This window comes from Prionailurus viverrinus, chromosome A3 (assembly GCF_022837055.1).
Source record: "Prionailurus viverrinus isolate Anna chromosome A3, UM_Priviv_1.0, whole genome shotgun sequence".
NCBI lineage: Eukaryota > Metazoa > Chordata > Mammalia > Carnivora > Felidae > Prionailurus > Prionailurus viverrinus.
The window spans coordinates 42,897,099-42,923,221 of record NC_062563.1 but is presented as its reverse complement, the minus strand read 5'-3'; the positions used below and the strand labels follow the sequence as shown (position 1 = coordinate 42,923,221).

Below are 26,123 nucleotides of genomic sequence, written 5' to 3'. Positions count from 1 at the left end.
GAGCATGAACGGGGGAGGGGCAGAGAGAGAGGGAGACACAGAATCGGAAACAGGCTCCAGGCTCCGAGCCATCAGCCCAGAGCCTGACGCGGGGCTCGAACTCACGGACCGCGAGATCGTGACCTGGCTGAAGTCGGACGCTTAACCGACTGCGCCACCCAGGCGCCCCTGCATATGTTCATTTGGAACCTGATGCCACCACCACCATCACCACGAAAATCTCTTGGGCTTCTGTTGTAAGCACATTCTATTTTTGTCAAACTGTGGATCCTGTTTGGCAGGTCTCCCAGCCACCTTGCCGGAGGCTCCTGGAATGTCCAGATCTCAGATATGAGTGCAATGCCACATTCCACTTCTGAGTTTCTATACAGACAAAGAGGCAGGTCCCAAATGGAGGCTTTCCTTCTAGACTTGAGCCTCAGGGGCTCTGGGACTCCCCAAGAGTTCACTAAGTGACAGTCCCTTTACAAGCCAATTCGTGGAAGCCCTGACAGAAAAGTGACATTGCTGCTCCCGGGGGGACACTGGAAATATTTCTTTGACTGGCTAAGGGTCAGAGATGGCATGGCCACCGAAGCTGGGCATCAGATCCCCCCCGCCCACATGCAATGGGGTTTCTGTAAATGAACAACAAGCTCCTTCATACAGGAAGGAAGGTATTCCAGGGCCGAGATGAGCTCTTAGGATAGAAAGGGAGAAATCCATTTTGGACCAAACCTGAAACAACCTTCAAGCACACCATGGCTAAGGGGGCTTCAGTAGACACCATGACTTAGCCAGATTCCCTCCACAGCTGCTCTGAGCTTGGACAAATGACTCTCGGCCACCCCCTTCCCTGCAGGAGGGGAAACTAGAAGACAGGCTCCCTGTTGCTCTGCCTAAGGGATGAGAGAGCGTATCCGTGAGAAGGGCTGGAGGAGGCTAAAAAATGATGGGCATTTTGCTCTCACCTTGGAAAACAGAAGACAGATTGGAGTGGGCACAACCACACCGCTTGTATTAGGATTCACAAATTGTGCCAGCAGCCTTGGGGCTGGGGTGTGCGTGGGGGATGGAGTCCACTCCAAGTATCCCTGGGGAGGCTGGCTTGTTTAGTGCCATGGAGGTATTGCTTGCTTGCAAAACTCTGCCATTCCTGCCCTGCCACGTGAACTGCCCACTGAATGCATGGCGACCAGGCCCCCGAGAGAGGGAACATTCCAGTGGATTCTTCTTGGAATGCTACGTCACTTTGAAATGAAATGAAAAGCCCTGTGTGAATTAAAAGTAGCAAGCTTGGAAGAGAAAGAACGCCATTTCCCCCCTCAGCGGTAAGCTTCTCGGCGGGTATCATGGCGTCCGCAGAGCAGAGGACCAGGATTTCCAGGGGTTTCTTACCACCGTTTTTTTTTTTTTTTTTTTTTTTTTTTTTGCCCACTTGTATTTTCTGCAATGTATTTCTCCATGTATTGCTTTTATGAGAGGAAAAGGAATACAATCCATCCTTATTTTGAAGGAAAAGCAAATCCTTATTTGCTCAGGAAAAGTTAATTTATAGGTCGAAATAGGAGATGGTTGTGGAACAAGAGGAGACTCTGCTGAGATCCTTAAACAGTCCTACAGGCCACATTCTGGAACTCATTCGCTGCAGAAAATGAGGCACCCATCGAGAGGTTTGAGCTACTCTCTGAACTTTGAGGGAGTATGTACAGAAGCCTCCCTATAGGGAGTCCTATAGAAGGTCAACTCGGGGGCCTGAGGATGGCTTGTAACTTCCTTGCGTGTTGTTGCAAATAGTGAGTGGCCCACTGCCTCTCCTCTAGAAATAAGCACTGCTTCCCAGAAGGAACCTGTGGCCTGCTACCTGTGTTCTGAATCCTCAACCGTGTAAAAATAATTAGTTGCGCTACAGTTGTTTTATTAGGGTAATGATACTATTAATAACAGCCGTCCTTTCTTGGGTGTCTAAGATGTCCGCTCCGTGGCAGGCACAGAAAAACACTCAACAGGTGGGCATTCCTCACACAGGAAGACACTGCACCTCGGCAGTGACAGGTCCCACCACTGGTTCATGGCCAGGTACATGCTTCTCTCTCCCTCCCCCGTGCTGCTTCTGGCATTCACGTCAGGTTTTAACATCTACTTCCAAATTCACTTAAAATTCCAAGTTTGCCACAGCCTTGAAGGAGCCGAGCAGACAGATCTCTTGGGTGGGTGCAGGGAAGGGCGGGGACAGCCTGTGCTTCAGCCCTCAGAGGACATGCGGCTACCGCTGGCTGGCAAGCGGGCCTGGGTTTGCTCTGCTCACTGCACGCGGCTGGCCTGGTGCAGACACTCAGGCCAGTTGTATTTTTCCTTCTAATTTTAGTTGCATACCCTCCCCACTGACTTTGCTGATAAAGTCTCTTTAGAAAATTGCTTTTCAAATTGACTGCTTCCCTGGGAAGATTAATGCTGAGGAAACCCATAGACCTGATAGTTGGCACTCAGCCCACTCAGGGGCTGTTTCTGTGAGCCCCACATGTCACAGCAAGCGGCTATAGATGCCTGTGTCCCAGTCCCTCAGGAGAGTGATTCATGGTGACCAAGGCCTTTTCTGTTAGTAGCACAGAGGCCTGGGCGCTGCCCTAAGGACCAACCTGTACCACCCTCTGAGTTTCGCAAAAAGTACATCTGGAGCACCGGGGTGGCTCAGTTGGTTGAGCGTCTGTCTTCAGCTCGTGTCATGATCTCACGGTTCATGGGTTCGAGCCCCGCATCGGGTTTTGGGCTGACAGCTCGGTGCCTGGAGCCTGCCTCGGATTCTGTGCCTCCCTGTCTCTCTCCCGCTCACACTCTGTTTCTCTCCGTCTCTTGAAAAATGAACAAATGTTAAAAAATAAAAACAACAACAACAACAACAACAACAAAAAAGCACATCTGCCCTAGATCTCACCCACGTGCACCTGAGAACAAAGTCAGGTGTGGGGTGGATGCCAGTGCAAAAGGTGCCAGGGGACGCAGAGTCCTTCCAACAAGGCTGGGGCCTCCTTCCCCAATTCCTCTGGCTGGAGAGCGGGTCCTCCCGCCAGCGTTTAGCCAGTACTGCTGGCCGAACATTCATTTATTCAAACAATATTTGCCACGTGACTGCTGGGCACCGGGTACCCTTCCAGGCACTGAGGCCACACCAGCAAACAAGACAGACTAGGTTCCTGTCCTGAGGAGGGCCCCGCTGAGTCAGTGCTGAAATGGCTTTCCAGTGTCCTTTCATTTAACACCAGGCTGCCGATATGGGGTAAAGTTCCGAGCTGGTTGGGAGCTGCTGGGCCCGTCACATCTCTGGGCCCCAGATCCTCTAACTGGAACATGATAGACTTACCGCCTCTGGCTCCAAATTCAACATTTATGTGGATCACGACAGAATGCTATGCATACTGAGAAACTGAGATAAACTGTCCTTCATCACAGCCTGCGTTCTCTGCCTCGCTCTCCTCCCTCCCCCCAGGCCTCACAAACGCACAGAGCTGGGGGATCACGAGGGATCCATCCTTGTCCGGAGAGCGCTCAGAAAACAAGGCCTGCTATCAACGTGTACCCGGACTAAGCTGACCATTCCTCTGTAACCGGGCCACCTTTCTGTTAATTGTGGGCAGAGCTAACTGTGGATAATGCCTTCATGGCATGGCCGTGGGGACGTCTCGGCCCCTACCTGCTGCTGCCTGAGCTGTAAAGGAGCAAACACCATAAGCCTTTCTCCCTCTTGGGAAGTCCCTTTCTGCAAACCTTTCCCTCTGTGCAACAAGGGAAGGAGGTTCCAGGCGCAGGGCTTTGACAGACGTTGGAGTTGCTGGTTCTGTGAACCAGAATGATTTACTTTCTCTTCCTGAGCCTCCTGCCCTCTCACCTGTAGATGAGACTACCCCTGCAGCCTCCTGTGATGAAATGAGGCGGTGGGAGAAAAGCCGCAGCCTCTGCGAGCAGCTCTTCTGGGCCCGCCCTCTCCCAGGACCGCCTCAGGCAGCCGTCTGGGCTGCTGGAGTGTCCTGCAGGCCATGTGTGGGGGGAGCAAGCGGTGGACCCGAGCGCAGGGGGCCCTGGGAGAGGCACAGGCTGTGAGACTGGGTCGGCTTTCCTTCAGGCTGGACTCTGGACACCCCTTCGTGGGGTTGTTATCCGATGTACACTTCAGGTTCTGTGTGCGTTCTTTAGCAGCCTTACTGTGATGGCATAACGACCAGATGGGGGTCGGGGCTGAGCTGTCCAAGATGGAGGCCGCCTGCCACATGAGGCCACTGAGACTGAAATGAACTGAAATTGGGCCCGATGGAAACTTTGGTTCCCAGGCACACGAGCCACGTTTCCAGCGCTCCCTAGCCACGAGCTATTGTACTGGACGCTCAGATACAGAACAGCTTCACCACGGTACCAGCCTTCTGGGCCTTCCGAGTGACGCAAAGACTGTTCCGAACTCGAACAAGGGCAGCACAGCGGTCAATGCCCGTTGAATGTTTCCTTTGGATCTACCCTTCCCTTCCCCATTTGGACAGTGGTTCCCAGTCTGGTCTCCATTCTGTCACCCTGTTTGTAGTCTCTGGCAGAGACAAGGACTCCAGGAGGGCAGTTACGGAGTTTGGGGAGGGGGCCCACCCTCTAGGTGGGTGTTTCAGAGTCCCCGCCCCAAGGAAGGTTTTACTAGAGGAAGGCCCCCAGGCCCTTCTGCTATCTGCTGGGCCTCACCTCCTCCAGCAGGGGGTCGCTGAGATACACGGAGAGGCTCCTCAAGCGATGGAGTTCTGGCATCGGAGTGCCTGGGTTCAAATCCCAGTTTGGGGCTCAAGAGCTAGGTGTTCTTTGGTGTGCCCTTAACCTTTCTGAGCCTCTTCTCACATGTAATGGCACTCCCCAGCTGCCAGCAGGGCGGTCTGATGTATTACCTAATGTAGGGCCTGAGTGCACAGTAGGAGCTCCCTAAGGCCAATGTCATATAATGAGACAAGCCGAGGGGTTACATTCAGATGGGCTTTGTTTCAAGTCTCGGTTAGACCTCTGTGACCTTGAGCACACTTCTTGTGCTTTCTGCATCCGCCTCCCCGCCTCTTCCTCCCTCCCCGCCTCTTGAAGAGGTAACAGTGATGGCACATACCTCCTGGACTTAACCAGGATTAAGTACAAATAGTGTAGGTCAAAGGTCTCACCCCAGCCACCTAGGAGGTGCTTCTCTCTGAGGCACAACATGGGACCACTTTGCTGTCCATCCTGCAAAATACTCATACCCTGGGTGTGTGAGGTAGGGCACACCCTCAACGGGGTGGCTAGATAGCTTAGGTGGGTGTAAAAGCACACGGCACACAGTAAGTGCCCAATGAAAGTTAATTCCTTACTTACAGCCTCCATGACCTTGACCGACTCGACCAATTTGTCTGGGCCACGGTGAAGCCTGTCTTACCGGACAGAGGGGCACAAGGATGAACAGAAATGATTCAGGTGCATGGCAGCCTTGGGAAAACTGATAGGAAGGCTGCAGGAGCAGCTGTTTTTTACTAGCATGTCAAGTGGGGCTTATGCAGCTCTGTGTAAAAAAAGTTATTAGTGGGGCACCTGGGTGGCTCAGTCCGTTAAGCATCCGACTTCGGCTCAGGTCATGATCTCACGGTTCGTGGGTTCGAGCCACATGTCAGGATCCATGCTGACAGCTCAGAGCCCTGAACCCACTTCGGATTCCCTCTCTCTCTGCCCCTCCCCTGTTTGCACCCTGTCTCTCTCTCTCAAAAATAAATAAACATTAAAAAAACAGCTATTAGAGAAAGGACTTGGGCTGATGCTTTACTTTTCCACCTAGTGCTAGCGGGAGCTCTGCTTAGGAGATCATGGACTGGTCATGGACGATACAATGTCCACTTAGTGCCATTTTCTGGGGGTCCAGGGAATGAACAGCGAGGACGGTGGCTCAACCAACAGTGGTTGGGATGTTGGGAGGACAGTGTAGATCACAACTTTGAATTCATATAGGAATCAGACAATTATGGCATCTAAAATTCTACATTATGATCTTTCCTTTTCCCACAGTGTGAACTAGGAGTGTCCAAAGTCACAGATGAGAGGGAATGGGAAAGCTACATTTACTGAGTGCCTACTACGTGCCAGCATTATGTCTGTTGTCTTATTAAGGTCTCCTAGCAGCCTGGTGAGGAAAGAGAGAAGGAGGTTTTGCTTTTGGAAATAAGGAGGGAATTCAGGGGGTATAAGACTTTAGATGGCAGAACCCCCTACATATTAATTTGCACTAACTTGTAAGGACAATGTAGCTTTTCCACATGCCGGAGTGGTATCAGCACTTCCTCAGAGTCTGCCATCAAAGAGCCCAGAGATGTTCATATCCCATTACAATTACCGACAGTATCTTCGAGTAGCATTTTGTTTATCATTGCTGCTCTGAAATGATTGTGGCCATTAGACTTGCATTAGACTCCTGCCGCTAGGAGCTTTTTACGTAATGTGTTGATGAGAGAAAGGACATACATTACTTCATCACGAATTTGCTTTTCAACAAATTTTTATACCTAGTTTTCAATATCATTGGCTTCCTTTCTTTGTAGTCCTATGTATTTTATCTAGTGCATCTAAAAACATCGTGCTGAGATGGGGTCCGTAGACTTCACTGTCCTGGCAAAGGGGCCAAGGTACAAAGGTTGAGGATTGCTAAAAGAGATGTTCAGGGAGGTCAAAAGTATTGTCCCAGTTTGGTGAAATCAAGATTGGAGTCTAGGTCTGAGTAACTGACTACAAATCTGCAGAGGATCTAGGACCGAGGGTGAACAGAGAGGGAGGATGTGCTCTGAGCGTCTCGCTCTGACCAAACTCAGATGATCGACAGAAATGAGGCCAGCGTGGGTGGTTAGAGGGATGGGTTTTAGCACTATTTAAATGACATAATCGCAGGTGTGTTTTCAGAATGGAACACTGCACAACAATGAGAGTGAAGGAGTCACTACTGCACATGAGCACTGGGGTGGATCTCATCAACATAATATTGAGTCAAATAAACTGGACACATCCCTATCATGTGATTCTAGTTAGATAAAGTCCAAGAAGTGGTAAAGCTAATCTATAGGGACAGGAATGAAAATGGTTGTGTATAGGACGTGGGGATGAACCGGAAAGGGGCACGAGGAATCCTTCTAGGGTGATGGAATGTTCCATCACGTGATCGGGTGGTGGCTACCTAGATGTATACATCAAAACTCAAATAATACATTTAAGTTCTGTGCATTTCACTGTATGTAAACAATGCCTCCATTAAAGATAATAATGATAAGAATTGCTACTTTCATCTTACTGACGAATCAACGAGGAGAGAAATTAAATACAAGGGGTCCTTATTATCCAATCCTCTTGCTGTGATTGGAAGTTAAAAGGGACGTAGGTGCAGGTGACCAGACTGGTGGTTTCTGTGTGGGGAACTCCTCACTCAAATCCCTCCAAATGGCTATCTACCTCACTCAGAATCAAATCAAGTCCTTACGCCGCCTCACCAATAGAACGAATAACAAAATTGTGTTATAGTCACGTAACAGAACATTGTTTAGCCACGAGAATAAACCAACTACAAGTATGCTAAACATGGATGAATCATTCTGAGTTAAAGAATCCAGATATAAAGGAGAAGACAGTGTCTCATTTCATGTATATTAAGTATAAAACAGGCCAAATAATCTATGGAGTTAGAAGAATAGTGGTTACTCTTGGGGAGGCCATGATGGAAGGGGACACAAGGGACTTCTGAGATATTGGTCACGGTGACGGTCTATTTAGTGATCTGGGACCCAGTAACACTGGTTGACTTGTGCACTTAAAAATAATGGTATAAGCCAGTGAAACAATAAAGGATCACACCTAAAAGCACGGGTTCAGAGTCACCTAACTGTGTTCTACGTACACGGGGCTCCTGGGCTTGTGCAGCTCTATAGCTCTGCCTGGAAGCTGGTTGTCCCTGAATCAAATCCAGTGTATCTCAAGCAGACAGACAGAGAGGGAATCTGAGATTGTTGCCAATGCCACAGCACCACCTCTGGGGTGTTTTCAACATGCAACTGCCACCCCCCACTTACTCAGGGTCCTGCACGGAGCCTCCTACACAGTGGAATCTCTCGGGCACAGTTTTCCAGTCTTTAGCCATTTTCACCATGGCGCCTGCATCAAGGACCCCGTAGCCAAAGAGGTGATTAAACTCCAGGCCAACCCCATTCCTCCGCCATTGATGGACCTCGTCGTGAAGCTGGTTCCGTTTGGAGGTAAGCACAGTCAGATGCTGTATGTCTCTCCAGGTCAGACCCAGGCTGGATACCAGAGGCAGAGAGATTTGAGAACAAGGGTAAGGGGGAGGGCACAAGGCAAGAGAGAGAGAGAGAGAGAGAGAGAGAGAGAGAGAGAAAATGACTAAGCACATATACCCTTTGTAGGATTTGGAACATCTATGAACCGCGAAGGGAGGATTTCCATGCACCATCTAGAGCCATTATATATCTACATTTAAACATCTTGTCTTTCTTAAATAAATTTACTTCAAATGCACATTCTAACACACACTGGAATGGCTGAAATGAAAAAGACTGACAATACTAAGTACTGGCAAACATGTGAAGCCACTGGGACCCACATACTTTGCACATGGGATTGTAACTTGCTGCTGATACTTTGGAAAACCATTTGGCTGTATCTTCTCATGTTGTCCCAGTGTCCAAGCTATGGCCCAGAAGTTCCATTCCTAGGTATGCATCCCCCCCAAAATGTGTGTATATATCCACCTGACGTGTGCTGGAATGTTCACAGGCCCAAAAGACAAAGCCCCAAATACCCAGCCACAATAAAATGAATAAGCCAACTGAGGTGTATTTATTGGATGTGAAATACTGTCCTACAATGAGAACGAATGAACTATAGCTACGCTGAATAATACAGATGAATCTGTCAAATGGAATGTCACCCTAATGAAGCCAGACACAGAAGAGAACATACTGTATACTATTTCTTTTGTTTAAAGTATCAAAACAGACCCAAGCAATCTGTGCTGTTAGAAGTCAGGTTAGTGGTTAGTCTTGGAGCGGGGGCTGGAAGGTGACACAAGGGAGCTTCTGGGTGAAGGCAGTGCTCTGCTTCTTGATCTGGGCGTTGGCTCCATGGATATGTTCCATTTGTGCAAATGAGGCTGTCATTTCTTCAAGGGCAGAGATGGTATCTTCAGCATATTTGTGTTCCCTGGGCCCAGGACAGCAGTCCTTTGTACCCTGTTTGTCCAGTGAATAAGCACATCTGCTTGCAGACGCTACTGTCTTTGGAAATCAGCGTCTAATATAACTCACTGCCTGTGTTTTTCAAAGGGCAAGTCAGACCCATCTGTGGGCCAAGAAAGCAACTTAACTGCACAGATTATTTATGTGGGCTGCACATTAAAATCTTCTGGTGAGACATTTCAAATCCCATTGCTTAGGCCACATCTCAGACCAATTAAATCAGAATCTCTGGGAGTTAGACTCAGGCTTTGGAAATTGTTAACACTTCCCAGGCCAATTCTAGTAGACAGCTAGGTTTGAAAACCCATGCTTTAATGAATGGGACTATCATTAAAAAATGAACAGAACAGGGGCGCCTGGGTGGCGCAGTCGGTTAAGCGTCCGACTTCAGCCAGGTCACGATCTCGCGGTCCGTGAGTTCGAGCCCCGCGTCGGGCTCTGTGCTGACGGCTCAGAGCCTGGAGCCTGTTTCCGATTCTGTGTCTCCCTCTCTCTCTGCCCCTCCCCCGTTCATGCTCTGTCTCTCTCTGTCCCAAAAATAAATAAACGTTGAAAAAAAAATTAAAAAAAAAATGAACAGAACAGAACAGAAAAGAATAAGGGCATGCATTAGCATGTACTACGGGAAACTATTTTTCTTGGAACTGTGTATATGTGTGTGGTGTTGGGATGCAATGCAAAATTTATTCCTGAGAGTCATAATCAGAAAGTTGGAAAAACCCTGCACTGTGGTTCTCTTTAGAAGTCAAATAATTCAAAAGACCAGGAACAACATAACTCATTTGATTTCAATACATGCAGCGTTCATTGGTTCAAAGCCTTGAGTCAGAGCCAAAATATGCCAATGATTCATGTACTCTTGCAATGCAGACCTTCAGCTATTAAGGAGAAAGTTTCAAGGAAGGTCACTGCTTATTTGGGAAATTTATGAACATATCTTGATATGGTTCCCAGGACCCAGGTGAATGGGGTGAAACTTCCAGAAGTTGATTATGGCTAAAAGCTCAGTGTTTTGGTGGAATGAGATTCTGAATTAATTAAAAACAGAAGTGTTGATAAATGAGGAGCTGGTGGTCTCAAGATGATCTGAGGGCAGGCTGGCAGGTGGATTATTGCCCATCTTTGCTGGGGGTTCTGCCACAAAAACATGCAATGCTTCCTGGAGCTTGGAGAGCTCGTTAGATATTTCTTCACAGATTTATTCTCATGGAGTCCATGAGAAATAGAATGCATCAGAACAAAGATCTTCTCACTTCTAGAATAAACCACATAGACCATACTCTTATGTAACGGAGTTTGTGACACTGTTTGGCCAGCCATTTATGCATACCTGAGAGGTAAAACTAAGTCCCTCATGATTCCCCCTTCTGAACACTTTCAGAATTGACAGAATACACTGTTGTGCAAAACAGTATTTCTTCCATCTGTTTTAAGCTTTATTCCTACCATGGTAGCTCAAGAATTGTAGGCTATGCTTATCAAATAATAAAAAATAGTAAATTTACAGATGATCTACAATATAAAGGTCACTGTGAACAGTGTAATAGGACAAATAACATGAAAAATATTTTATATAATGGTTGGGAAAATAAGGCACAGGTATATGGAAAGGTCCTGCACAATGAAGTGATTCTATGAAGGTTCACTGAGTGTATACCAGCTCTAGGCACTGTGATAGTTGTGGGCATGTCATAGGAAGCTCCCTGTTCTCTCAGAGGCTACAGCCCAGTGGGAAAGACCGATAACTCAGTGTTTAAAAAGGGAGGGCTGCCATGATGGGGGAGCTCTCAATACCAAGAAAACCAACAGTGGAGCTGATGTGTTATCACATCTAGGGGCCTTCAGACTCTGGTCCTCAAGTCTCCTGCATCAGAATCATGTGGGGACTAGTGACAGTTGTAGATTCCTGCCTCAGTGCCCTTTCTATATTTTTAAGGTAAGACAACAGAGATCCAGAGGTGGTAAATGATTGCCCATGTAGATACCGGGAGACTGGAGGACATAGCTATTGTCTCCCTCATATCTACCCTCCCTGTTCCTTTTTAAGAAAACCTCAATTTTATTCAGAACAGCAACGTTACCAGCTATAAAGCTATAGTTCCCAGCCTCCTCTGCAGTCTGGGGTGGTCATGTGACAGTTCTGGTCAATGAGAAATAAGCAAAAGCCACTGGGTGAGGCTTTTCAGAAAAAACTTTAGATGAGGCTGACTCCGATGGTGGGTATCTTTTGTCCCTTTGCTCTTCCAGTTTTTTCTATCTGAAATATCAGCGTGATGGCTGGAGCTCCAGCAGCATCTGGAGAACATGAAAGTGGACGAGTAGAAATCTAGGAAGAGCTGGATTCCCCACATCCCAGGGGCACCCTCAAAGTAGCCCTGGGCTCCTTACCTCTGTTTCATCTTTCACATGGCAGAAAAATAAAACCCTGTCTCAGTTTAACTACTGTCATTGGGATTTTCTGTTTCCAATCTTGACCCAGTCAGAGGCAGAGTCCAGATGGTCACCTGGCAAACAACAGTATATCCTGATTCATAGGTTCATGGAGTTCTTGCTTTACTGCGTGCCCAGGCCACGGAGCTTCCACAGGCTGGCTACTTACAGAGTCCCTGGAACAGAGCTTGAAAAGACAAATCCCTGGGCCATCCATAACCCCAGAGACTTGTATTTGGTGACTCTTGGTTGAGATGTGGGAATCTATTGTTTTCAAAATTCCATCCAGTGCTCAACGTTACCAGTTATCAGGAAAATGCAAATTAGAAGTAGAGTACAATTCTACTGAACAGTCATAAGAATGGCTAAAGTGTGGAAGGCTGGCAATACCAAGTGTGGGCAAGGATGTGGGGCCACCATTAACCCATACTGCCTGAGCGAGCGTCAATGGCTATTCGGAAAAACTTTGAAAAACTGTTTGGGGGTATCTACTAGCACAGCACATATGTATATCCCGTGACTCAGCATTTTGAGTGCCTGGTATGCACCCAACAGAAATGCATTCATACGTTCACCGAAAGAATGAATATGTAAGAATATTCACAGCAATATGACTCATAATAGCCCCCACCTGGAAACAACCCAAGTATTCATTTATGCAGTGGGGTAATTAACAATGAGGATGAATGACCCATAACCACACACGACAGTATGGAGGAATCTCTCAGACATACTATGAAGCAAAAGAGCATATACTGGTACTTAGGTAATCGTCTGTTTCTTGATCTGGATGCTGGTTAACAGGGGTCTGTTAGCTTTGTAAGAAGTCACTGAGCTGTATCTAATATTTGTGCACTTTTCTCTGTGTCTCTTACGCTTCGATTAAGAGTTTACATGAAAAAAAAATCCATCTTCTGGAAGGTCAGTTTTGGAAACTTTAGTCAATATGTGGGCCATGTTACCACAGATGGTTCCATCAAGCCAAAAAATTACCTCTCTATGACCTACCCCTCAAACCCAGCTCAGCCTTCTCGAGCCACACAGAAAGCCCTGGGTCATGGACAGAATGCAAAATATTTCTAGCTGGCAGTCACTCCCCCTGCCCAAAGAAATCATTTGGAGTTTTTTCTACTGTTGGTCACACTGGGAAATGTGAACAATATTCCCTGTGACTCAAGAAGCCGTTTTCAAGCATATTGGCAGAAAAGTACATTATTCAAGTAATGACTGGGCAGGACAGAGGAATAATGGCTTCCCTTTTTTCCCCTGGAGTCCTGGGGGGTAGTTGTTCCCCTTTCATGGGTCCTGATGGGCATACATTTACGTAGGATAATTTGTTTATTGCATTCAAACTGCTTTGGAAAAGCTTTCTTATCGGACTTCTGGGTGGCAAACATCCCTCGACTGCTGTTGACACAACTGGGGGTCACCAAGGTCCCCCAGTTGTCTCATCTCACAATAAAGAGAGATGAGTTGCAGGAACTGTTCATGGAGGGGCTTTCCCAGCTCCTCTCCCGGATGATCTCCTGGGGCTATTTTGTTCTGACCAGTGGTTTTAACTGCTGGCTACTGGAGCTGCTTTGCCGACAGGTGCAGAAAGCCAGAGGAGCCTTGGAGATTCCCTCCCAGGCATGGCTCTCAGCCAGTGACTGGCCACCACCAGGACATGGCAGGCCAGCATCCTTGCCCTGAGGGAGAACATACTCTGAGGCATAATTTACACGCCAGAGCTCCCCATGGGATCAGGCTGAGGCCGAAACTTCTGAAATTGCATCCTTACTTGGATTCTTCCTCATCCTCAACCTGCTTCCTCTACTTTATCCTGGTTTCTCCCGAGAGCCCTTTCTGAATAAATTGCTTGCCACCAACTTCTGTCTCAGGATGTGGACCCAACCTCAGGCAGTTGGTGTTCTCGGGAATATTAGGACTAGCTCCTAGGATGGGCTTGAACCACCACTGGCAAGGATCACTTTTTTCCTCTTTATGGCAACAGAGATTTAAAACCATTGCTCCAAAACAAAGTGTGCCCAGGTGGTGATGCCTTTTCTGTAAGGCTATCTGCAAGGGTGTTAAAGAATGGCGAATGATTGGTGCACAGCCCATGAACCCGTTTAGAGATCCAGCAGCCTTGTTCCATTATGTTGATGTATTTAGGTTGTCCTTTTGTGTGCACAGAGGACTGGGCAACTGACTCTTTGCTTGCCAAAATGCAAGGCGACTTTGAGTCAAGTTCTGTCCTCTTAGATGGAAAGGGTGACCAGAAACCCCTTCTCTGTTTTGGAGCACCCCCGCTCCCTGTTCTCTTCAAGGCTCAGTGGCAGCCAGCAGGCTCCCACTGTTTGTCTGCTCCCGCCTGGAGTGAGCAAAGCCAGCTCAGACCCCGGGGCCTGACAGGCCTTGAGATAAACAGTTTCATCTTCAGGAAATGCACATACGAAGCAAGTTTTGGTTTCTGCGCTTCACAGGAACACGTCAATCTGTGTCTCCTGGAATCCTAAAATTTCCACCTGATTTTTGCTAGAAGAATTAGAGTTTGGCCTGATCCAATGAAAGGAGTCACTCCCAGTTGGGGGCCTTATCTGTAAAAGGAGGGCAATTACGCCTTTTCTGCTTAAAGACAGAGTGTTGGACTAGATAATCTTTCAAAGTCCTTTCCTATCCAGGAATCAACGCTTACCTTCTTTGCAAGTCAGAAAGCACGCTGTATATATGGAGAGAGACGAGGAGGGCTGCCTGGGGATTGCTCCGGTTGCCTAGCAACGACTGACAAGGATGGGAACTCAACGCCCCTTCCCCAGGGACCTGAATCCAACCGCTCACAAGTTGCTGGTGCTGCATTCTTGAACAACTCCCCACAGCGTGGGCATCTGCAATCACACCACACGGGTGATGCCTGAGACCACATGTTCAGCTCTCAGAGTAGTGGGTGGGTAGGAAACTCTGTTGGGGATCAAATCCAAGTGTGTCCAGCAACAGCAATATGCGGCCTCTCCGTGGGATGGTGAGAAAAGAGAAGATAATCTCCTCCTACCTGTAGCTCGGAAGGTTTCTTAGTAAAGCCCATTTCCTGGTCTACATTGTGTGATTCTGCCCACCTTGTCTCAGTGTTAAAAGTGAATTTGCCTTATAAGCTAATGAATCTTCACTGCGGGCATCCTGATTACCACACGTTCTGAAATGCTTTGCTAGATACTAGTTTGGCAATAGTTTTCTTTCATTTAGCTGATGGTATTATGGAAGTAAAACAGTCGAAGGATCCAGATGGTTTTCACAAAGAAATATCTACCTGCTCCTACTTGGTATCTGAGTAAGCAGCTGATATGCACTATGGAGTGTCGGGGTATTGTGCTTTCCTAAGGATGTTATTTGTGGAACGTGTGTGTATGTGTGTATCACTTAGGGCCCATGGTTCATTCAGAAATGTCCATCACAGTCCATTGGCCCTGACTCTTCAACACTCTCACACCCACTTTTGCCTCCATAGACACTTGGTGTTGGGTAGAAAGACAAATGTTAGTCCACCCTTGGCCCCGAGACGGAAACATACTTAGCCTCTAAAGCCAGTGCAAACACTCCAGCTGCCTCGGGGGCAGCCGCGGATGTCCCAGAATGCCTCAGAGTGCAGTTGCCATACAAATCTGTGGTTGCCTGGAAGGGAAGATATTCAGTCATGAGTGAATAAGTCACGCTAGTTTGAACCCCAAAACAATATGAGGCAGAGGGTTGTCTATTTCTTTTATTTAAGTTCTACCTTGTTCCGAAGATTAAGCTGAAGGTAAGGATAAGCTAGCATCCATCTATCTATCTTGCCATACCTTTTATTCAAGCTTCCTAGTAGCCCATGCAAAAAGGGACAACCCATGCCAGTCTGAGTGCTCACAAGATAAAAAGAAGTCAGTTGTTCAGAGAGGCATATTTGCAGTTATTCCAGAGACTAGAGAGACATCTGTTTCCTGGGTCCTGACAGGAAAATCTATAGGTGAAAAGTTGACAAGTCAATACTACCTCCAAGTCAGTGCAACCATGAGTATCATTGCCCTGGGATCAGTTGGGAAAACCCAAGCTCACAGTGTCATTTGTCCCCCTTCAGAAAGGAAAGGGTGGCATTTCCAAAGAGGGAGGAATAAACGTGCTGGGCTAAAGTTTGCCTAGAAGGACAGGCCAGTAAAAAGAAGATGTTTCTCTAGATCCCATGAGGAGATTCTGGGACACATGGAGCCACGATAATGGATGTGTGAGAAATCACTTCCAGAATTCTTAAGTGGGGAGACTGATCCATCAGGTTTTAAAGGACTTACATGAAGAAGAAAAAAACTGCTCATTTTCAATGAGCCAGGGTGAAAGCCAGGGGGTTCATTAAGATCATGTATACACCACAGGACTTCTTCCTCTGTTTGTCTGTAGGATCCTCAGAAAGGCCTATTAGCTTGAGGTACAAAGTGTCAGGGGAGTTTAAAGGCATCTATTCGGGGAAAGTTACAATATTCAGAGAGAACTCAAGGCCCTTCCTGGGCCCAAGAAGAAAGAGAGTCATAGACAAGGTTGAGGACAAAGTGACACCATCGGGGTAGGGAGGGACACCTTCCGGGGGTGGGGGGGAGCAGAGGAGTGAAGCATCACAAGCAGAACAGGATTGGGGCCTCCCTCACTTCCTTTCTGCTCTGCTCTTCTCCCTTTATGCCCATATAGCTCTCCTAGGATAGGAGAGGCTGAAGCCTTCTTCTGCTTGGGAGGAGCGGGCATACTTGCTGGTTCCCCAAGACCAAGGGGGAGCTCAGGAGGGCTCAAGGAAGGAGGCAGATAAGGTCTGTGTCCCTTCCATAAAGGGATCTCTTGGCTCCCAGGAGAGGTGAGGTGGGTGGCCAGTCAAAATGGAGCTCAGCAGAACTACTGAATCACCAACCAAATTCCGGGCTTGGGGGTCTGAGGAAAGGCTGATATGTGAGTGAAATACCCAGAGAGAGGAAGAGATCCAAAAAGGCTCATTATGCTCTACTGATTAGATTTTAAAGGGATTTGGAAAATTCACCATGTTACCTAGCTGCCCAGGAAGGAAGGACTGCTCAGAAAAGTGCAATAAGTAATCTAACTCTGGGATGCTTAATCTTTTATTCCCTCAATTATGGACATATTTTAAAATAGAATGAGAACCATTGCTCTTGCCTTGAGAAAACATGTGTGTGCCCAATTTTGGAGGGCTTATGGACCTACTATTTTTTAATTACTGTAATAAACGGATGGGCTCTTGGCTCAGATGGTGTGATGCCTCAGTTCTTTTCTTTTCTTTTCTTTTTTTTTTTTTAAGAGGGGGACAGAGGGAGCGCGAGAGCGCTCGCGAGTAGGGAAGAAGGGCAGAGGCAGAGAATCCTAATTAGGTTCCACGCTCAAGGCAGAGTCCGCCCCTGGACTCTCTCCCACAACCCTGGAATCATGACCTGAGCCGAAATCAAGAGTCAAGGCTCAAGTGACTGAGCCCTCCAGGTGCCCCGATGCGCTAGTTCTTAATATTAGTTCTCCTTATAAGTGGTGTGCTGCGGCAACTTTTTGATCATCAGAGTTTGTCATTATTTGTAAGGCAAAACAATAAACAAGAAAGACAACCTATGGAAAATATGCTGGAAAGGAAGCACAGTTCTTGCTTCCGACTTGCACACCGTATGGCTTTACCTTGATAACAAAGCATTATCTGCCCTGAAAGACAACGGATCTCTAGAGCCTCGACAGGTGCGCTGACTCTTTGAGGGTAGGAGTCTCCTTCTTCCCATGAAGTCACACAGTGGTGACGCATGACGGTCACTCTGTACCTGACGTCCCATAGCGGCTGTGCACTTCACCGCCTCACCGAGGGCCCGGGGCTGCACTCACCACGCCGGCCTCAGGGTTCCTCTTCCTCCCGTTGCTGAAGGTGGAGGCCAAGGTGGAGGAGCAGCTCTCGTCGTACAGGGCGGTTCTGCCGTCGTTGATGGCCGAGTTGATGGAGATGGTCCACATGCTGGAGGCGTAGCCATCACAGTTACAGTCGTCGTAGCTGCCGCCGTCCCCGGAGGCCCACACGTAGATGCTGCCTTTGCCGCCTCGACCCTGGGGGGGGGGGGGCACAGGGAGGGAGGCCACCAGATCCCACGCGCCCCGCGGGGGAGGAGGTGGTGCGGGCTGCAGGGGACGAGGGGGCGGGGCCCCGGCCCGGGGAGGAGGGGGCGGGGCCCCGGCCCGGGGAGGAGCTGGCCAGCCTGGGCGAGCCAGGTTTCCTCTGCATCTGTGAGCGGCTCTGTGTGCCTGGAAAACCACTCTCCTGCCCACAGGGCGCTGTGAGAATGCTCCTTCTTGTGTCCGAAGGATCCAATACAAAAAGTTACCTGACTTTAGTGTTTGAGCTTGGGGGTAACACGGTAAGAAAACCTGGAAGAATCGCCTTAAAATTTACAAGAAAATTGCTTTTAAAAAGCTAGAAAGGTAGTACGTCCTCATGGTAAGAAATCAAAGTATATGAAAAGAAAAAGGAAAGAAAAACCCTCCTACAGGTCATCATTATCACCCAATTCTTGTTCCTCCTTTCAGACTTTTTTTTCCAGCAAAAATGTAAATGTACATTTATATTTATCCTTAGCTCTATAAGATGTAAAAGATATTTATATATCTCTGATTTTCTAGTTATATATTTTATATATACATTTACATATATACGTAGATATTTTAAGTTTAAAATACACATTTTACTCCAACATATATAAATCTTGCATATCAAATATGTGTGTGTGTGCGTGCATGTGTGCACACTTGTGTGTGTGTGTGTGTGTGTGTGTGTGCGTGTATTTACCTGGTTGGATCATACTAGAATTCTTTTAAACACAATATTATATGACATTTTACCTGTGTAAGGGAACACCAAATATAGGAAGAAAGTTTTATATGAACAAAAATAACTTTAAACACACAATAATATGCACAATGGTTATTACTATGTACTAATTAGTTATAAGCAGCAAGCTTAGCTATAAATCCCTACAGTTCATGTTGCTCTTCTGTTCAACCACATTCTTATTTGCCTGTCCTTTTTTTTTCCTGTTCTTTGTCTTCTAGGAGTATTCTCTCTCCCTCCACAACCCAGGAGTGCCCATCCCCTCTGGCTTCCTATGTTCTGACTCTGGGGGCCGCAGGGCTGGGGGTACTCTGTTTCCCTGCAGGCTAGGTGGGCAGGGCAGATCAGCCATGCAGTGTGGGAGGTAAGGGCAGGTGTACAGCCTCCGCCCCTATCCCCCCTTCCTTCATGGCTTGGCCCAGGGCAGCTCAGTAACCCCCCAGGACCAGAAGATATGGATGTTATGACAGAGAAAGTCTGTCCCTGCGTGGCCATCAGGGGTCTATGGTTCTGACTCAGGGGCTTAAGGGCAGAGATGCCAGAAGGCAGAGAGACAACCGGATTACCTCCAAGGTCTCTCTGCCTCCTGGCAATGAGAAAAGACATTTTGATTGCTTCTAACAGGACTTGGAGTTAATTAGCCTGTGATTGACTGAGTCGATACATCAACAAAGATTTATTCAGCCACCAGCTGAGAACGGTCACAGTGTCTTGGAAAATCTATACTGGAAAACTCCACTGAAGTCAGTAACTGCTCTCAGAAACCAGGACAGGCGGGCAAGTGTATCATCCCTACAGCTGGTGCAGGGGATCACATGCTCAGACAGACTCAGATTTGGGCTCAATGTCAAGAAATGGCACCCAATGAAATTGAGACAGCTGTGGATCAGGGTAAACGGGTGAAGCCCACCAAACGTGGAACTTTCCTCTGATCCAGTCCACAGATGGGCTGCTGGTGAGACAAAGCAACCTTTGCTAAAAGGTAATAGGTGCTGGAAGCATTGTCACTGTGTTGTAGGGTTTTGGGAGACGATTGTGACTCTCATTTTTCAGGCTTCTCTGTATTCATGCTTCCTCTGCAATATGACTTTGCAGTCTTGCCCACCAAAAGGAGAGGTGTACTTCCCACCCCTTGAATCTGGCTGGCTTCCTGTCTTTGGTTTGTCCAACAGAAAGTGGTGGAAAGTCAGGCTGTGTCAGTTCCCAGCATAGGTCTCAAGAATCCCTCAATTCTCTTGCACCATGGAACAAACCTGAGTTGGTCTGCTGGTTGATGACAGATTTAGCCCAGATTACCATCCCAGCTGACAAGCCCACAAGTGGCAGACATAGGAGGGAGGCTACTCCAGACCAGCCGGTCTGTAGTTCACCTTCTAGCTGACCACAGATGCATGAGTCCAGCTGGCATGAGCTGAGGCTGGCCCAGATCAGCAGAACAACCCAGCTGACCTGCAGACCCATGAGCAGGACTTAAATGGTGGTTGTTTTAAACTACTGAGTTTGGGGGCAGTGTGTTATGTGGCCTGGCCCACTGATGCACAGAGCACAACTGTCAGCCTGTTTCTGAGGAGTAAGCAGCAAACATTAGTTTTGTATTGGACTGTAAGACTTGCCCACAAGACTTGCCACTGTGATTCCTAGCAATAGTAAGCCTTGTTTTTTTCTAAGATGTGGTGTGTGTGTGTGTGTGTGTGTGTGTGTTTATATGACATAATAATAGTTACATTTAATGATTGGGTATCAGGACCAAATAGTCCCCAAGTAGTCTGGGGACAGATACATGGGAAAAGGGCACCTATAAGAGAGCTGAGACCTGGTTATGGAATGGGTCTGTTGCTGGCACACCTTACTTTCCTGTTAATTGATGCCCCAAGATCTAGTTCTGCCCCCAGCTTCTCCTGAACGGGAGCTGGGCAGAAACAGACCGAACAACTGTGACCCATATTCCAACAATAAGCTGTTGGGGAATACAATGAAAGAAACTAAGATGATAATGAGAAGAAACACTACTATGGCACTTACTGTATGCCAGGGACTGCCCTAAGGACTTTACATACTAACCTATTGAATTCGATGTGAAGCACCATTTATACTAACCACAGGAAGGGTAAAATACTTAGAAAGAAACCCAAGAAACTAAGAAAAAAAAAAGAGCTAAGTACTAAATAAGACTTTGAAGGCTTTGAAGACTATGGAGGGACACATGAAGATTTGACCCAATGGAAAGACACATCAACACATGATGATCTTGGACAGAAAGAAAGCATTGCAGAGATGTCGATTTTCCCCAAGTTAACATATAAATTTAACATCCCAATCAATACACTGTATCAATCAAGGTTCAGTCAGGCAAATAATGCTGTACGTAGTTCAACAGAAGGAATTTTATCCAGAGACTCCATGGTAAAGGAGAACCAAAGACCAGATGGGGTTGGGAGGCTCACCTAGAGACCTGGATGAGATGGGTCAGCAGTCTGCACTGCAGGAGGGAGCTGGGCCTGGAGGGTGGGCTCTCTGCTGGGGCTCTCCTACCCTTCGTCAGTAGCACATGCTCATATAGTAGACCGGCCGTCAGACTTGCCCCAACCCTTTACATTGGAATTCCCTTCTCCACCTCCACTTCCCCTCCTATAGGACTTTTTCTTTTCTTTTAAGAAGGCAAGTGCATTTATAAATTTTTTTAAAATGTTTTTTGTTTATTCTTGAGAGAGACAGAGCATGAGTAAGGGAGGGGCAGAGTGAGAGTGGGACACAGAATCCGAAACAAGCTCCAGGCTCTGAGCTGTCAGCACAGAGCCCGACGCGGGGCTCGAACTCACGAGCTGTGAGATCATGACCTGAGCCGAAGTCGGACGCTCAACCAACTGAGCCACCCAGGCGCCCCATAGTGTTTATTTATTTTTGACAGAGAGAGAGAGAGAGACAGAGCATGAGTGGGGAAGGGGCTGAGAGAGAGGGAGACATACAATCCAAAGCAGGCTCCAGCCCGACGCGGGGCTTGAACTCACAGACCGCGAGATCATGACCTGAGCGGAAGTCAGACACTCAACCGACTGAGCCACCCAGGCGCCCCTGAACACATCATCATGAAATAGTGAAAATTTTACTTCTTCCTTTCCAATTTGCATGCTTTTTGTTTTTTTGTCTTACTTAACTGCTGTAGCTAGGACTTCCAGTACTATATTGGGTAGGAGTGAGCAGAGTAGGCAACCTGGTCTTGTTCCTGATTTCAGAGGAAATCCTTTCAAATTTTCTCCATTGAGTATAATGTTAGCTGTGCGTTTATTGTATCTGGCCTTTATTATGTTAAGCTATGTTTTTTCCACATCTAATCTATCAAGGATTTATATCATGAAAGGACGCTGTATTTTGTTAAATGCTTTTTCAGTATCTATTGAGATGATCATGTGGCTTTTATCTTTCATTTTATTGATATGATTGAGTTACATTTATTGATTTGCATATGTCAAACCATCCTTGTATCCCAAGGATAAATCCCATTTGGTCGTGGTGTATAATCCTTTCAACATATTCTTGAATTCAATTTGCTAGTATTTTGTTGTGGATTTTTGCATCTATATTCATCAGGGATATTGGTCTATAGTTTTCTTTCCTTGTGGTATCCTTATCTGGTTTTGCTACCAAAGTAGTGCTGGCTTCATAGAGTGAGTTTGGAGGTGTTCCCTCTTCTCAATATTCTGGAAGACTTTAAGGAGGGCTGATGCTAATTCTTCCTTAGATGTTTGGTAGAATTCACCAGCAAAGCCATCTGGACCTAGAGATTTCTGATTTCTGTGTTATTTTTTAATTGACTCAATCCCTTGATTTATTATTGATCTGTTCAGATTTTCTATTCCTTCCTGATTCAGTCTGGGTGTATTGTTGCTAAAATGTATCCATTTGTTCCAGGTAATGTAATTTGTTAGTATATAATTATTCATAGTGGTTTCTTAAAATTCTCTATTTCTGTAGTATCGGTTGCCATGTCTTGTTTTCCTTCTAATTTTGAGTCTTTTTTTTTTTTCTTAGTCTAGCCAAAGAATTAGTCTCGCTGTCAAACGTGTTTATCTTTTCAAGGAACAGGTTTTTAGTTTTGCTGATCCTTTCTACTGTTCTTCTGGTCTTTATTTCATTTATTTTTGCTCTGCTTTTTATTATTTCTTTCTTCGGCAATCTTTGGACTTGACTAGTTCCTCTTTTTCTAGTTCCTTGAGGTGTAAAATTAGGTTGTTTGAGATTTTTCTTATTTCTTAATATATGTGTTTATTGCTATAAACTTTCCTCTTAGAACTGCTTTTACTGCATTCTACAAAATTGGGTATATTGTATTTTCATTTTAATATGTTTCAAGATAATTTGTTTCTATTTTTAATTTTTTGAAAATTTTTATTTATTATTTTATTATTTTTGACAGAGACAGAATGCGAGTGGGTTAGGGGCAGAGAGAGAGGGAGACACAGAATCGGAAGCAGGCTCCAGGCTCCGAGCTGTCGGCACAGAGCCCGACAGGGGGCTCGAACTCACGAGCTGTGAGATCACGACCTGAGCCAAAGTTGGAAGCTCAACCAACTGAGCCACCCAGGCGCCCCAATTTGTTTCCATTTTGATTTCTTCTTTGACCCATTGGTTGTTTAGAAGTGTGCTGTTTAGTTTCCGCATATTTGAAGATCTACTCACTTTCCTCTTGTTGAAACTTCTAATTTCCTGCCATTTGTGGTCAGAGAAGATAGCTGAAATTGATTTCAATCTTTTTCAATTTGCTAAGATTGGTTTTGTGGCCTGTCATATGATCTATCTTGGAGAATGTTCACAGGCACTTGAGAAGAATGTATGCTGTTGGTGGATGGAACATTCTGTATGTGTCTGATAGGTCCATTTATTTTAGTGTGTTTCAATTCCATTGTTTCCTTGTTGATTTTCTGTCTGCACAATCTCTCCTTTGCCGACGGTGGGATAGTGAAGTCCCCTCCTGTTATTGTATTGTACATTTCTCCCTTAAGATTTGTTAGTATTTGCTTAATATATTTCAGTGCTCAGATGTTGGGAGTGTATATGTTTATAGTTGTTATGTCTTCTTGACGTACAGAGGCTCCCCAATTTATGATGGTTTGACTTAGAATTTTTTTACTTTATGATGGTACAAAAATCATACTCATTCAGTAGACACGATGCGCTGAATTTTGAGTTTTTAATCTCTTCCTGATCTAGTGATATGCCGGACTCTGTCATGATGGTGGGAGGCAGCAGGAAGCTTCAGTCTACTCACCCACATGATCATGAGGGCAAGCAATTGGTATACTTGCAACCGTTCTGTACCCACATAATCATTTTGTTCTTCACTTTCAGTACAGCGTTCAATAAATTACCTGAGGTATTCAACTCTGTATTATAAAACAGGCTTTGTATTAGATGGTCTTGCCCAACTGTAGGCTAAACTAAGTGTTGCTAGCACATTTAAGGTAGGCTAAGCTATCATGTTTGGTAGGTTAGGTGCATGAAATGCATTTTCAACTTATATTTTCAACTTTTGATTGGTTTATCAGGATGTAACTCTAGTGGAAGAAGATCGGTGTTGACCCTCTTATCATTATATAATGACCTGCTTGGTCTCTTGTTGCCAGTTTTGGGCTTGAAGTCCATTTTGTCTGACGTGAGTATGGCTACACCCGCTTTCTTTTGGCTACCATTTCTTGGAGTATCATCCTCTGTCCCTTCACTTTGAGTCTATGTGTTTGGAGCTGGGAAGAGTCTCCTGAAGGCAGCATGCAGTCGGGTCTTTGTTTCAATTCATTCTGACTGTTCCTTTTGATTGGTAAATTCAATCCATTTACATTTAAGGTGATTATTGATATATGAGGACTTACTATTGCCATTTTATCTTTTGTGTTCTGATTGTTTTGTGTCTCCATTGTCTTGTCTTTTTCTCTATCTTTCTTTCTTTTGTTTGATTTTTAGTTGGTGGTTTTTTATGACATTTTGCTCAGTCCTCCCCTGCTTTTTATTGTATTTTATTTTTTTAAACTTTTTTTCAAATGTTTATTTATTTGTGAGAGAGAGAGAGAGAGGGAGGGTGGGAGGGAGGGGGAGAGAGAGAGGAAAACACAGAATCTGAAGCTGGCACCAGGCTCTGAGCTGTCAGCACAGAGCCTGACGTGGGGCTCGGACTCACAAACTGGGAGATCATGCCCTGAGCCGAAGTTGGAAGCTTAACTGACTGAGCCACTCATGTACCCCCTCCCCCCCCCTTTTTAGATGTTTTGTTTTTGCTCTAGATTTTTGTTTTGTGGTTCCTGTGAGATTTGTATAAAATGTCTTATAAATAAAATAATCCTTTTTCTGTTGATAGCAACTTATCTTCATTTGCCTCTACAGGTTCCGGCATTTTCCTCCTCCCTTTTTATACTTTTGTTATCACAAATTGTCTCTTTTTATGCTGGGAGTTCGTTTCCAAATTGTAGTAGCTATATTTATTTTTAACGCCTTTTTCTTTAAAGCTTTATGTTACATTTAACATCCTATTGTAAGAGAGGGTTATAATTTTATGATTTTATCTATCACCTTTGTAAAAATCTGGGGTATTTTTGTCTTTTCATTTTAGGCAGAAGAGCTCCCTTCAACATTTTTTGTAAGGCAGGTCTGGTGGTGGTGAACTCCATCAGCTTTTGTTTGTTTTTCTCCTTCATATCTGAAGGGTCACTTTGCTGAATAAAGTATTCTTGGCTGGAAATCTGAATTAGGACATTCACTCTCTCCTGGCCTGTAGTTTCTGTTGAAGAAATCTACTGATAATCAAATGGGATTTTCTTTGTAGGTTATGTTCTCTTCTCCCCCTCAGCTGCCTTTAAGAATCCTTCTTTATGGTCAATTTTTGACAGCTTCGTTATAATATGTCTTAAAGAGGATCTTTCAGCATTGAGATACTAAGGTGACTAATTAGCTTTGTGGACTTGTATGTCTAGTTCTCTCCTTAGGTTTGGGAAGTTCTCAGCTATTACTTCTTTAAATAACCCTTCTGTCCCCTTCTCCTTTTGGTATATCCGTAGTTCTTTTGTTGGTCCCCCTAACGGAGTCTGATAGCTCTTGTATGGTTTCTTCACTTCTTAAAAATCTTAGTTCTCTCTCTGCTATTACCTGAATTATTTCTAGATTCCTATCTTCTGGCTCGCCTGTTCTTTCTTCCCTCCCATTTGCTCTGTTTCCAATACTTTGTAATGTGTTCTTCATTTCCTCTGTTGAGTTCTTTAGTTTCAGAATTTGAGTCTGTTTGGCAAAGCACTCCTTCTGTTCATTAATTTCATTACTCAGTTCATTAAATTGACTTTCTGAGTTTTCTTCTAGCTTGCTGACTTTCTTCATAACCAGCTATTTTGAATTCTCTATCAGTTAGATCCTAATTTTCTGTGACTTGGAGATTGGTTGCTGGAGATCTGTCTGCCATTTGCTTTTGGTGATACCATCTTACTGTGATTTTTCATGGTGTTTGATGAGATGAGCCTCTGCTGACACATTTGAAGTAATGGATGCCTTTCTATTTTGGTAGAGTTCTATTGACTTTGATTTTAACAGTTCAACCGGTTGGGAAT

At 45.8% G+C, this 26,123-nt stretch overlaps 1 protein-coding gene across 2 annotated transcripts in view; it reads right to left on the bottom strand.

Moving 5' to 3' along the window:
- PCSK2 (proprotein convertase subtilisin/kexin type 2) overlaps positions 1 to 26,123 on the bottom strand; it is a 272,641-nt gene that overhangs the window by 3,506 nt on the left and 243,012 nt on the right. For both annotated transcript variants that reach the window (XM_047853203.1, XM_047853204.1), the window contains 3 exons: positions 17,547 to 17,762; positions 15,229 to 15,329; positions 8,070 to 8,297 (listed from right to left, as the gene is read on the bottom strand). In XM_047853203.1, the coding sequence (XP_047709159.1) occupies positions 8,070 to 8,297; positions 15,229 to 15,329; positions 17,547 to 17,762 (545 nt within the window). The remainder of the gene's footprint in view (positions 1 to 8,069; positions 8,298 to 15,228; positions 15,330 to 17,546; positions 17,763 to 26,123) is intronic.